Source organism: Rhyacophila brunnea, unplaced genomic scaffold (genome assembly GCF_057557595.1).
Source record: "Rhyacophila brunnea isolate RB1 unplaced genomic scaffold, BYU_Rbru_1.0 scaffold_6, whole genome shotgun sequence".
NCBI classification, from domain to species: domain Eukaryota; kingdom Metazoa; phylum Arthropoda; class Insecta; order Trichoptera; family Rhyacophilidae; genus Rhyacophila; species Rhyacophila brunnea.
In genome coordinates, this window is record NW_028233276.1 from 44,837 (window position 1) to 59,563 (window position 14,727).

Consider the following 14,727-nt stretch of genomic DNA (forward strand, 5'->3'; position numbering starts at 1 on the left):
GGTTTCAGTGGTTTGAAATGACTATATTAAAAACAATAAGTGCAAGTGAAACATCTGATCGCGGTAGATTTAGTTACGTAAAACGATTAATCTATTTTAAGAACAAAAACTCAATGCACAAACACGGATTTTGAAGATTTTATTGGAATTATTAGCACAGGCATCTGAACGCCAAAATCGTCACGGACCACCGGTTGCAAAACACTGAGCTACTTAGATGGTTTTGAAAAATACCAGATCTTTCAAGAAAAACGCTATGTGGGTAAGGAAGTGTAAGGCATAAAGCCCATTGACGCAGCGAGTGCGGCGCTCGCGCAAATTTTCTACAAGTGGCGCGTAAATCATCAAAAATACAACGTAATCAAATACGCCAGCGCCCACTGGACTTAACGATGCCTTGCGCGCCGCCTGCCGCATGAGTCACCGTTTTTCGCTTCTCGGCGATACAATTTAATGAAAATACAAAGAAGTCCATTCATTGAACACGGCTACCAAAATTACGCTGCTTGAGGCGTCGTCGTACGACGGCCGAAAAGCAATTATTTAATTACAGAGAAGTCATTGTTTAATTTTATTGCGTGTTCAGTTTATCGCTGGTTGAATAATGTCGTCGTAAATATTAATGACAAGCCCCGAAATAATATAATATTTTTATTGCTTTGTTATGAGAGACGCTGTAAAAATAATTGTTTTGTGCTGCTTGGGCTGCTTATTACATAGGTGAAGGGTAATGCGCGGCGAGAGACGTGTGATTATGGTTATGAATAAACACTTAATACGCCGACTTCGCGCGCTCGACGCGTTCTGTGGGCACCATCGCTAAGTAGGAAGATTCATATAAATTTGAAAAAATTGACATTTTTTATTTCTTCCAAAGAATTTTATTGTTTACATCAAAACATTTTATTAATAAAGATGTACATATTCAGATTAGTAAACGTTATTAAAAATTAATAATAAAGTACCTATTCACTTGATGGAAGCTAAATAAATTATCCATAATTAACCGAATGCTTACGGGCCCTTTTAATTAATTTTGTAATTAACGTGTTATTTGCGTTTGAAAAGCAATTAGCAAAAACACAATTTTGTGCGGCCCGTAAACAAATTGTTAATAATTACACTTATTAACCATATCGATTGAGCTGTTAAACCCTCCGATGTGAAAATTTTGTCAGAATGTGTTTTTATTGTATTTCATATTATTTTTTCTACAACACATAGTTTAGTAAAGTTATAAATTTAAATTTTGTCACAGAGATGATGACATAAACCAAAATGCACAATTTTTTGCCATTATTCTTCTGGCTTTAATCTGTCTTTGAGATTTCTCAATTTAACTATAGCTTTACATGTCGAATCTAAATGTCTTTGGATGTTTACACATTCCACCACATAAGTCAATGCATTTTGAAATATAGTTTGCGCTTGATGTAAGTTTTGCGGTACTAGTAAACCGAACCATTTGATTGGATTAATAAATGAGGAATCGGGTTCACTCTTGTGTTGTTTGAGGCTAAAGCTTTCAACTGCTAGGCTGCTGTCACTGTTCACTCGATCAACGGTAGATAAAGAAGTAAATTCTGACGTGTGTTCTGTGGGCAATTGAACTGAAGACACAGTTTGTTGTCCCATAATATAACGTGACTTTGCAATATGTATGCTACCATTAGCGGTTGCCTTTTCAATGTTGACTTGACACTGGACTTTTTCCTCTATCGATCGTAGCATATCTAAATAGAGTTTGTCTAGCAAAACACAAACCTCATGTCTTTGAGCCATATTTTATACCTAAAACAAACACAAATATTTATTAAGTTTTACAGTATACATTGACAAGTACCTTACCTCTTGATTATAGGACATTTAATATGGATTTAGAAGGCTTTAATTTACAACATAATCTCAACAAATTACATCTGTGGCTGCCATCAACACTAAGTAAATGAATTAGTAACAGTACCATGAAAGTACGTGGACCTACTTGGGAGTCATTGGAAGTGAATACAGAAATGTTTCTTACCGTTAATTAATAAAATAAAGATTATTTAAATCGAATGCTTTAAACATATATTTATTCTGACGTTCGCTAATGTCACTTTCAGAGTAAATTAACCATAAACTATTTTGCATGTCTGTCACATGACACTCATGCAGTGTTGCCATATTTTGAAAGTGGAATTATAGTACAGTGACTTCAAAATTATAGTATTTCGGCAAAAAATATAGTACGCGTTGAATGTAATAATTTTCTGCATACGTGGGGTAATTGACGTCTTGTTTTTTTTAGACAAAATTCAAATGTTAAGTCAGTGGTATCCAAACTTTAGGTTACTACTACTCCCTTTTAAAAAATCTAATCTAGACGCCTCCCCCCCTTATTTCATGTAATAATACAGACACCTTTTTAAATAGTCAATAATGTACCTACTTAAGAATACAAAAATGAAAAAAAAATAAACAAGGTTTTACTACTTATATTACATTATTTTTTGACGAATATGCTCGATTATTAGCAATTTCAATAGTAATCAATCCAAATTCATCTTCGTTCATTGACAAATGGATTCTATCATGGACCCCACATCCTGAAGCGGATCCCCCGGGTCAGGGTTTTTCAACCACATATTCAAAATATTTAATAGCTCTGAAATAAAGAAGCGCCGCAGGCGACTTTTTTTGCTATTAATAAAATAATGTGAAAAGTGCATTAGCAAACTAACCAAGAAGAAACTAACCAAGAAAGTGCATTAGCAAACTAACCAAGAAAAGAAAGAAAGATAGATTTTTATTTGCTTTAATATATCTGGCGTAGAAATCATTTAAAAGTGGACACATGCCGAACTTTTTTTTTTGTCATTTTGATTTCGCATCGATTATGCATTTGCAAACTGCAAACCTGTGGCTAACGTCACTTTCTTTAAGACATGGGGATTATTTTTTTTGCTTCTCACGGATTATTTTGACGTTGTTTTTCTTCTATTGGCAACCTTTTTTCCGATTTCTCAAAATTATAGTATTTTGGGCGTACTATACCTGTTTTATATCGTACATAGTACGCAGATGAAAATTATAGTACAAATACTATAATTATAGTACGGTTGGCAACACTGCACTCATGACAGTAAAATAGGTATAGGTACTTGTCAGCTCCAAATTAATGAAATTCCTTAACACGTAAATATTCCATGAATATTATATTATAACAGTATACTCGTAAGTCGTAATTAATTACATGCTGGAATTTTTATTATTAATTGTTTCACATCTATTAAAAATATATAACTATTATTCATGATATTGGAGTACATATTTTATAAATTTATTTTTCAATGCTAACAATACCATCGACAATAATTTACAATCATTTTGTACAATTTTCGAACACCGTGTACAGATGTTTTTGGATAAATAATCGAACCGTCAATTTCTGTGTATTTGTCAATTCGGATAAGATTTACATAAATTTTCTGATTTCACTTACCATTTTATAAATATGGACAAAACGTTAGAATTACGCTTCTTAACTATGAAATCGTTTTATTGATACCAATTACAGACGTCAACTTGATGAATAATACGAATTATTTAATGACGTATGACGATAGGTCATGTCTGTGAAACTTGGAATTGTGACGATTGTGACAGATATTATGAGAAAATGAAGGGTAACGATAGATTAGGTAAACAAGCGAGCGGGATGTCGAATAAGCCTATCATAACATGTGAGTAAATATTTCTATTAAGTTCTAAAATATTAGTTACGTGTTTCGGTGTAAATTGGCTATTAATAACAACATAATAATTGGTTTAGGTGCTGGAGACTGGAACCTGTTTTGTACACTAGAGGCACCATTAGTAGCTGCTATTCCTCAGGATTCAAGTGAGTGGCGACGATCTTTCGGAAGAGTTGTCAAGCAAGTGTTTATCGAAGCTACATTTGAGAAATTTACAAAGGATATTTTGCCTGGAGAAAATGATTGGATGTTAATGAAACAACCAGTATTTCATATATATTGGACAGACTGCACTGTAAGTATTGAGAAATTTAATAACTACTACATGCCAAAGATCAGCTAAATGCAAAGGCGTTAAATAAATCTTTCTTTATATAAACAGAGTCTAAACATTATTATGAAACTTGAGCTGAAAAAAAAGTGGTGCTTTTTACTAGTTCTCCGTCGACTTTATCTATCAGTCGCCATTTTGGAATTCAGCTATCTTTTTGTCATCGAATTATAGTACGCGGTCCAAGACATTGTAGTATTTCAGAAATAATTATAGGACGTGTTGAAAATGTAAGTTTTTTGTTTGTCACATAAACATAACGGAGAATTCGAGAAATTCCGATGTCCTGCTTTATTAAAACACCTCTTACGACCGAAAAATGCCAACAGCGGCCGCGAGTATACAACGCAAGACCACGTCCATAGACTAATATCGCACACAGAGATCTTATAATATTTATATTATATAGATTATACTTACTACGTCCCTCGCTTCACGTTATTACGATTTGCTGTGATTGAAGTACGAACATTTTACGGAACTTTAAACATCGACAATATAGACAACTTGTAAACGCAATGAAATAAGCAATGGGGAATATTCGCACAACCTGCGAATTCAATTAATTCCATTTTTCAAAATTGTGGTATTTTTTACGTACTATACTTTTTAATAGTACGCGGAAGAAAATGTTACTTTTTTAATAGTACGCGAACCAAAATGAATTATAGATATAGTTCGGTTGGCAACACTGCGCTCACTACACAGATGACAGCGAGCGGTGGCGGAGAACCAGTAAAAAGACCCAAAAAAGTCAGTAAAACTATTGGTTAAATTAAATTAACTGTAATTCATTTGCAGCAAACTTCACACATACTATGACTAGTATCTGTCAAAATCTACAAACATTTCAACAATACTTTAGATTCACTCAAATTGTCAGAGATAAGCCCTGAAACTGGAATTTGTTATGGAGTAATGGTATTGTTTAATTACTATATACATACATAATAGATATAACTGCCTGTGACAGGACAGACTATGTCAATTATTGTATGTAGAGAGAGGTGGCCAAATGCACAATACCATCATTATTTGTAATTTTAGCGTAACCCCACTGACCAGTCGTTTATGGCCTATTCCATGCGTTGCTGCGGTCAGCCGCGTAAGATTAAAAAAAAAATTATTAACATATTGTGGCGAAGACTCGATAGCAAATGATTATTTGACATTGAAAGTTTACTGTGACTTACACACTAAAATTTAAATTAGGTAGTGAAATCCCCCTGAATCATAGAAATCCATGATTATTGCAGCTTTTTCCACATATGGTCAAAATCTAACAAAAAATACATACATAATATTATTTAATGTGTTATTTCACACAATATGTAGGTATAACATCCAAAAAACCCGCCAAAAGCCAATGGAAATGGACTTTATGAGACAAAATAAATACCAATATATCTAATATTTTTTTGCCTATATTTATTACAATAAAAGGTGTACAGTAAATACCCTGACTTACGCAAACTCGAAGTTACACGATTCTTGATTGTGGCGACACTTCAGACCCAGTTCCATTGAAATAACTTTTTTACGTAACTCATTTATTTTTTTAATATTTCGTACATATTATGTACAAAGAACTGCAAATCTATTAAATATTTTTCATCTAAACTAGTGTTTTTGTTAACCTTGATCTCAATTAAATAAAATTTATGACTTATGCGATTTGAAATAAAAACAATGGATAAATGATAAAGAAACTAATGTTAAGATTAACCACCTATGCTTGGCTCGACTCACAAAAACATTGTTCGCCACAAATATTGTATTGTGGACATATCGGTTGGTGAAAACAGATGCCTCATGATTTTTCATATTGAAATTAATTGTTACAGGATGTCGAATCATACAAAACGACCACTAGAGACGATATTGAAGCCTGGTTCAAAGTATTAGCACAGAACAACATCACTGATTGGATGATAGTATTAGTAGAAACGTACGACATTAGAAAGACTAACAAATTGCTGCCGAGGACCACCGTATTGGACAAGATCCGCAGCGACTTTGCTTCCAAGCACGGAGACAGGTGTCTGTCCGTTATAAACCCAATTAAATCTGAATCGAGGTCTGCGGAATCATGGAGAGGCTTGGTGTCCCGACTGAGACATCTAGTTTTGACGGCGTACAACAAGAGCTTGATACGGTTCGAAGAACACATGCGAGAGCAGAGGGAACGGAGGATCGAACCGGGGTGGAATTATTGTGAATATTTTTTACTACAAGTAAGTTGTTGTAACGTAAAGTAATGTTGACAGTGAGTTTCTCTTTAAAGCACAGGGGTTAAGGCGGAGTCCGACTCAAGAGTCTCATAAAAAATCTTCACCCTGTAAAAGTCTGTATGCGTCACTGAGGAGCGAAAATTGCCTTTTGGTTAATTTTTACCAAGTTTTTATTAGCTCGTATTCTTGTTTGTCCAGTACAAATTTTTTCTTGTTTGTCCAAGATTTGTATTGGACGATTGAAGATTTTTAACTAACTTCCCGACTAGCTAGACATTTGAAACTTTTAGAATATATCAGAACACGATTACAATCCATTCTTTTAATACTTTTAGCCATCTTTAAGCAGAATTGAATTCATTTTCAGTTAATTCTGTTTTGTATAGAAAGTTATTTCGGAAAAAATTTGTAAAAAGTAAAACACTATTATTGGTTGCTAAAGGGGTCCTAGCAACTAAATTATTAATGTATACGTGCATTACTATGGAAATCAATATGAAATGTCAAAATGACATTTCAGTATTCTATATTTTTATTCAGTATTTCTATCAAGTACAAAAAAAAGTATTTATTGATACATAGAATTCTCAAGTTTATATGATTCAACAGAAAATTTAAAAACGTGGTATATAAAAAGTTCTTTTTATCTTGTTATTATTATTGATTTATTTCAATATTTTGGTAATTAAATTTTTTTCAAATAATCTTCGTTGTCTGTTTCAGGAACAACTAGCATTTGTTTTAGAAATGCTCGGGCTATACGATGAGGCATTGGTCCAATACGATGAGTTAGACGCTCTCTTTACTCAGTTCGTGCTGAACTCATCCATCGGACACAGCCCGGAGTGGTTGGCCACATTTCAAATACCCATAGAGATGTGGCAAGGAATCAACTTGACTCCAAACATACCACTAAAGAGACGAGAGCTGTTGAAAGAGTGCAAAGCCACTTTAATTGATTTCAGAACTTATCTGTTTCAACGTCAGAGCGCTATGCTGCTATTGACCTGCCGACCCTGGGAGGTATGTGACCCGAATAACAATTGATAATAAATTAACAGCGATTGTTATCATGCGTTACTATTTTATGTCGAGTCATTGTCATAGTTAATTTATTGGGTATTATTTTATTCCGTTTTACTGATAGTATTTTATATTCTCAATAATTCATTATCATAGTTAAATTTAGTCAAATAATTATCATAAATATGAATATTGAATAGTTAATAGATTACCACCATTTATAAATTCAAAAACTATACATGAATTATAAAGTATATTATGTCAATGACCATTGAATACTACAATGAGTAATTTATTATAATTTAAATTCTCTTTAAAAGTGATTAATAATTTGGCCCAAGTAGAAACATCAGAAATGATTTTTAGTTAAGTTATCAAATGTTCTGAGATTTTTTTAAAAGCTATGCCAAACGAATTATCATATTCGCATCGAAATATTGAAGAAATAAAAGCAGTTATCGTATGTTATTTTAAACTGACTTTATCGTAAATTTTTTTAACTATTTAGACAGATATGTTGTTTTTTGATTAATTGAGAAATTATATCGCTGAGACATGAATTTTGACTGCAATATTTTCTCCCACGGTGGCCGCGCGGCTTAAGCGTTGGACTATAAAGCCGTGGGTCCCAGGTTCGAATCCTGGGTCTGGCAAATACACATATTGTTTTTCAATTTGTGTGTGTCAGGGTATGGACCTAATAGGTTGAGCAAGTGGCTGACATCCATTTCTCGTAAAAAACAAAATCTGTCAATACAAACCTCCACTCTGTGGAGGCCCATATGATCCTATCAGGATCGGATATGGTCGGAAAAAAAAAAAAAAAATTTTCTCATATACAAAAGTTTTACGGTAAATTTGCGTAGGGAGCAATTCAAAATATTTCATTCATCGATTGAAAACTCTATGCTTGGACTCGCAAAATACATCAATCAACAGTTGTCCCAGCACGAAAATGACGATAAAATAATATGTACATATTTAGATTTAATAATTTATTATAACTATGTATTGCCTAAATTCTTATATAAAAACTTGCGTTTGCGTCAGCCGCATATTATGGAATATTTTGAGACAACTTGGGGAGCCTTAAATGTTTTAAGGCAATTAACCTTTTCATAGCCGCAAATAAATTACGCTGCAGTGCTTATCGGGCCGAATATTTTTTGTAAAAATAAAAGTTGTCCAAAAAAATTTTTTTTTTGTTGTGTTATTAAATTATAATTTACTTACCAAATTTTATATCCCGCATCGATTGTTAGAGTTTTATTCTTGAAGTTAAACCAATTTAAAATTTTCATTGTCAGACAGGGTTGTCACATCTATGGTTGCCACACTGAGTCAAACACGCATGTTTTTATTAAATTTAATATTAACACTTAACTATTATTTATCAGGTATCTTACAATGAAATATAGTTTGAAATGTGAAAAATTAGTAACTTTCCATTGTGTGGTACTTCTCAAAGCACGGTACAACACAAAGAGCCACCTTGCATTTTTTACACCTATAACTAGACTCTTTTCTTAGTTTGTTGCTAGTACACACAATGCACTTCGCAGTCGGGGACGATTTTTTTTCGGTCGGTGGTAGTTTTTCCAAAAAATGTCTATCTGTAAGTCGTGATGGAAATTCTGCCTTTCTTTTTCTGCCATGAGAAGTACTGGGTTGTTCTTGTTTATGCGTATATACCAACTGCTTTATTACTGCTAACTGGAAGGTGGCAAGAGGAACTCTTTTCCCGGTTTTTTCCGTGTACAGGATATGCGCGTTGAGCAGAGATAGGTCCATCAGGTGTATAAATAATTTTATGTACCACCTCAAAGTCTTCCTTGAAAAATGGACAGATGATAATACCATATCACATTTATCTACAACCCCCATATGTCTATTATAATCCTGTACAGATTCTGGTTTTATAACTGCCTCCCCTCGACGTGTTTTTTTCCCCTGTATCCGTTAAAATTTCTGGGTGGAGCGTGGTAAGCATAGCTACCTCTCGTTTGTCTTTCCATAATTGGGCTGATATAATATTTGTGTGAAATGATTTCATTTCACCCTTTTTTAGTTTTTTGTTGAATTTGGGCATACCTTTTCTGTTTCTTCGGACGGTTCCACAACCATTCGTTTTTAGAGAGTGTAATGTATTGAATAATGTTGGGCTCGTATACCAATTATCGATATACAGTAGGGTTCCAAAAGCGTCATTATTACGCTTCCGGACATTCCTAATGTTGGATGTTGGACATATTCAGTGGTTTCCCCTGTGTAGACAATGAAGTGCAGAACTAACCCTGTTGCACAGTCACATAATACGAAGAATTTTATACCGAAACGGCTTGCTTTAGACGATATATATTGTCTAAAAATTAAACGCCCTTTGAACAAAAGCAAGCTTTCGTCTATACACAAATTCATGTAGAGGTATAACGCATCTTTGAACATTTTTTTTAAATGGTCAACTACAAAACTGATTTTGAAAAGACGATCACCAGGAACCTGCTCCTTATTGTCACAAAAATGCAACATTCTAAGAATGAGCTGAAATCTATTCCTCGACATGGTTTCAGAATAAATCGGGCTGTTTAAAAAGGGATCGGTAGACCGACGGTCAACTAGTCTGTTTCTTGAATTAACGGCCATCAGCATGCACACTCCGAGGAATAAATACATCTCATTCAAGGAAGTCTCCTTCCATTACATCAGCCTCCATGATAATGTCTCGCATTGGCTTTTGACATATAGAAATTGCTTATTTGTTTCATTGACTATAAAATTGACCAGTGTAGTGTCCATAAAAATTTTGAAAAAATCCAACTCTGTCATTTCTTGATTACCAAGTTTTGCACCTGATAATGAACAATCAAACTGATGTATGTTCGGAGTCTGCCATTGAAAATGTGAAGATTGTCCAGCAGACTGATGAAAGTGCCTTCTGAATCATCCATTTCTACATCGCTGTCATCTGACTCTAATGTAATTCCAAGATCTTGTTGTAACTCACTCAATAAGTCTTCTGCATCCATTTTTAGAGGAATATCGTAAATAAATAAATGTTATTATTATATAGAACAAGTACCGAAACTTAATACGAATTACTAAAAAAATAGCAACATTCACAAACACTTAGCATAAAGGAATAGGTTATTTTTTTAAAAGTTATGAAAAGAAACCGATATCACTAGCAAAACACTGATAAAATCGGAGCGAACAGGTAATAACAAATATTTTCGTAATAATATTTGAAAATAGAACGAAAAACGCACAAAAATTGAGCAAAATAGAATCCCGCGCATTCAAAACAATCGATTGAAATAATGAATATCTTAAAAGTCAAGTGGCAGCCCTAAATATGACATCTGTATACTATCAGCGGAAACAGTTTTCGAAATTTACCGATAAATCGCAGAAAAGTATTTAGAAACTTTATAAAACATTTTTGAGAACTTCAACAGATGTCAATGTATGTTCCGTTTTTACCAAATTGTCAATAAAAGTCAATACGGCGCAAGAATACGCCGCCAAAAGTACTTCCGAGATATCTCGTCTCTGGCCATACGGGTACTCCGCCATTTACCGAGATATCTCGTCTCTGGCAACCAAAAAGTTAAATACCGTAATATTAGTAGGCTATTATAGTAAATGTGAAATAATATTCTTTATTTCCTATTATTCAATTTCTATTTATTTATTTTTATCTCTCTTCTTCTCTCTTCTTGATCGTGCACTCACGGCTGAGGATCGTGACCACATTTAAATTTCGCCATCCTTTGAGCGACCGAGACTTTCCATCCTTCTCGATCTTCCGCTTCTCTCAGTGCAGAATGGATGGTGCCCCCAGTCAGCTCTTTCACTCGGTCGCTCCATCGCGCAGACGCTCTTCCTCTGCATCGCCTTCCCTGGAGGCTACCCAAAACTACCAGTCTTCCAGGTTGTCCGGTCCGCGCCTGACAATATGTCCAAAAAACTGCAGAATTCTTCTCAGACATATCGTCGAGAGCCGTTCCTTTATTTTCAGTCTCTGGATGATTGACTGGTTCGTCCTGTGCTCCGTCCAAGAAATGCGAAGCATTCGGCGCCAACACCGCATCTCAAAGGCATCAATTGCCTTCCGTTCTCTTGCCTTCGGGGTCTTTATTTTTATAGATATTGAATTATGTTAGGTACATTTTGGTTTGATAGTTAAAATTGTGAAACATACAAAGTGATAAGAAATGGGTGTATGTTTGTGTCACCTTTTTATCAAGTGTAATTTTTATAGTAATACAATACTTATCCATGTTATATTAAAATCATTTTCCACATTAAGTACTAGGTCTATTGAAAGCAAGGTCGGCTATATTCAGGCCATACAATGAATTACGAGTTACGATGGCAGGACTAGTTATTGATTATCTTCAAATGCAATAAATGAAGATTTTCGATGCATATTTTGTTCACATTATTACCAATTTTATTTCAATATAAAAACAGTATATGAATCAATATGACAGTCGAATTTTTAAATTAATCTTTATCTGATTTAAAATGAAAGTATCTTGTTTGCCAAATTTCTAGTTATGATTTATAAATCTGAAGATATAATTTATATGCCAAGAGAGATTTTCAATATAAAATTAGAATTTTGAATCTGGGAAATACGAATTTGTAACAAAATAACATTTTATTTTGTTTTTACCATTCAACGCCCTAGTATTGTCAAATGTCTTCTTCTGAGGAAGATTTTTGCACAGTAACGATAACACATCTAATCATTTCAAAAATTAATCCAGAGAAATTTCATAATTTGTGTCCATACACTTACAAAAGAATCGTAATATTAATAGACCGTTAAATACTTTCAGATTGCGAACAGATGCCTGTCGGTGGTCCATAATACAATAAAAGAGATTCAATTATTAGAAATAAACGTGCCGGTGGGTGCCTTTGCTTGCTGGGCACTTTTGACCTGCCTGGAAGTATTGCAGACATGTGAGAGACTCGCCACCAACGCCTCTCATCAAGTGGTGCAGCAGTGCGCCACTCACCAAGCGCCGCTGTGGCACTATGCCAAAGACAAGGTCCTACATAACAGTTTTCACTTTGATTATTTCTATATACTTTTACTGGTATGAAGAAAGAAGAAACATAAATGTCATATTAAAACAGAATCTGAATTAGCACCCGCGATGGCCGAACGGGAACGTGTTCGCTTGAAGTCATAGGTCTTCGGATCGAATCTCGGATCTGGCCAATTCTCATGTTTTTATTTTTATATGTGTGTTTGGACACAGAGCATTAACCCAGTAGAATGGCTAACTTTCATTTCTTATAGAAGTATTTTATTTATAACAGTAATTATCTTATCGTTTTTCAGCTCTGCGAGTTGGGAAAATTATGTGGTCTGCTACCGGGAACTCCTGACCCATCTTCGGCTCAATTACATTTAGTTCTAACCCTGTCGGCCGGGATGGGTGACATGGAAACCATCAATACTCCGAACGCTTCCATTTGTACCACTCCAATCGATAGGTTAAAAGAGACCCTCGGCTCCAAACAGGCGTTTCAAACTCACTACCTGGAGCTAGCGGAATTAGCTATGGGGACTTATAAACATATAGGAAGATTAAGGTATATCACTATTGATGGCTTATCTGGCATAGATTTGCTTAGTTACTTTACTTCGCAGAGTGCGTTCTCCAAATCACTATTACTCTTTCCAGATGTGCCCGTTTGATTGGACGGGACCTAGCCTCCTTCTACAGCGAACTCGGAGAGACGGGCAAAGCGTGTGTGTTTCTGTTAGATGCCTTACGGTCGTACGAAGAGCAAGGATGGAAGGACTTGGCCGCTCAGACGAGGATGGAACTTGTCTCTTGTTATCACAAAATGGCTGACAATGAAAAGTATGTGTAACTATACTTTTGATTAATGTTTATTTAAATCAGATGGTTCGACGTGTTCAATTATATACACAAAATTATTGCAATACAGTAACTCGTTCATAAGAACACGGATAATTCAAAATTTTCGCAAAAAAAAAGTCCCTTGAACATTATTTTCATATAAAACCATACCTTTAATTAATGTCCTGTAGAGTCCTGGCATATAAAAATATTCAATATATCGTAATAAAGTACACTATTTCGTGAGCCAGTCATTGAAAATTGTGACAGACTTTTCTTAAAACATCATAAATGACTTATTTTAACCCAATCGCCGCGGATGGGACATAATATGTTGTTTTAAACATAAGCTCTTATACTGGGCGAATGTCGCACCACCTGATATCGAAAATTGAAATGTCGGTAAAGTAGGAAATACTTCACGCATAGTATTGATTTTTGTATTGAAAAATGCTCTGATTCGTGTTCGTACCGCCATATCGATAACTTTGTCAAAAATATGTTGTTTTAATTTCATAAACATCAATCTTTCGAACCCCCTCGATCTATTGAGATTCGCCGGTACGATTGCATCAGTTCAAATCTACGCGGTATTTTTCTGCGTCTGCGCAGTAGGTATACAAAATATATTTCATTCGAGTTGAGTGTGCGCCGAGTATTTACCGTGTAAAGTTGAATATTCATCAATATTCAGCACGATTTTTACATCATGTGCGGGAATATGAAAAAGACAACCAAAAAATGAAAAGAAATTTGTCGTAATATTTCTAAAAATGTACTTGAACTTGTGTTCTGGATTATGTCATTTATTACTCATGTGTCACCCCAATTGTTTCAAAGTCATAAATCGAGCTCATTATTGAAAGTCGTAAATATGCGTACACACGGAATGAAAAAATATATATTACTAGCTGACTCGGCAAACGTTGTTCTGCCATATAAATTATTTCTAGTGAATATTTTGGTTGTTAAATAAAAAAATAACGAATGTATCGTAAGTGTGTGGGGATTGGATCTATGACAGAAAGAGGAATAGAGCGTTATAGACGATGACCGCCGATAAAAACAAAAAATATCAACCATTCATTTTCTCAATTCAAAATGAGTAATGATGTTCATAATGAATGAATTACCTGTGACAGGATCTCGTTGTTTACTGTTTATGCAATATCCGTCTTGTGACTTACAGAAAATTAGCGGATATTGGAGAGCGTCGTATGAACGGTGTGTGTCAGCGATGAATTCCAGATTATTGTTTCTTCTTCGAATCACGATTTCTCGCGTCGATGTGCGGTCGCCAACCATGATTCCAGCAATGTCGTCAACAACAGTCGCATTGAATCGACATACGTGCTCTCCAGCTGGTGTTTTATCAGGATTGATGACAATAGCGTGATTGTCACTTTGCAATTCGTGCATGTGTGCTTTGAAGAATTTCAATAATTCATTGTGCTCATTCAACAGGGCGTCCAGTTCGCCGACGATGCGCCTGGCATTAGGCAAATTGAGGCTATTGTAGC

General features: G+C 34.7%; 2 protein-coding genes across 2 annotated transcripts in view; one reads left to right on the plus strand and one right to left on the minus strand.

The window, feature by feature from the left end:
- Window positions 1-858: 858 nt before the first annotated feature.
- On the minus strand, window positions 859-2,108 carry LOC147065058 (vacuolar ATPase assembly protein VMA22-like). Its single transcript, XM_085957005.1, has 2 exons — window positions 2,024-2,108; window positions 859-1,791 (listed from the first exon to the last, which is right to left on the minus strand). The coding sequence occupies exon 2, from the start codon at window positions 1,780-1,782 to the stop codon at window positions 1,297-1,299; it is 486 nt and encodes a 161-aa protein (XP_085813131.1). The 5' UTR covers window positions 1,783-1,791; window positions 2,024-2,108; the 3' UTR covers window positions 859-1,296.
- Window positions 2,109-3,371: 1,263 nt separating this feature from the next.
- SIDL (SIDL trafficking protein particle complex subunit 10) overlaps window positions 3,372-14,727 on the plus strand; it is a 35,472-nt gene continuing 24,116 nt past the window's right edge. The window contains exons 1-7 of the mRNA XM_085957006.1: window positions 3,372-3,725; window positions 3,815-4,032; window positions 5,913-6,302; window positions 7,023-7,322; window positions 12,167-12,382; window positions 12,679-12,932; window positions 13,025-13,207. Coding sequence (XP_085813132.1) covers window positions 3,599-3,725; window positions 3,815-4,032; window positions 5,913-6,302; window positions 7,023-7,322; window positions 12,167-12,382; window positions 12,679-12,932; window positions 13,025-13,207 — 1,688 coding nt within the window. The 5' untranslated portion in view covers window positions 3,372-3,598. The remainder of the gene's footprint in view (window positions 3,726-3,814; window positions 4,033-5,912; window positions 6,303-7,022; window positions 7,323-12,166; window positions 12,383-12,678; window positions 12,933-13,024; window positions 13,208-14,727) is intronic.

Bases quoted from the DNA above. Each gene is read 5' to 3' on its own strand.
- LOC147065058 (XM_085957005.1), bottom strand. From the start codon at position 1,782: ATGGCTCAAAGACATGAGGTTTGTGTTTTGCTAGACAAACTCTATTTA.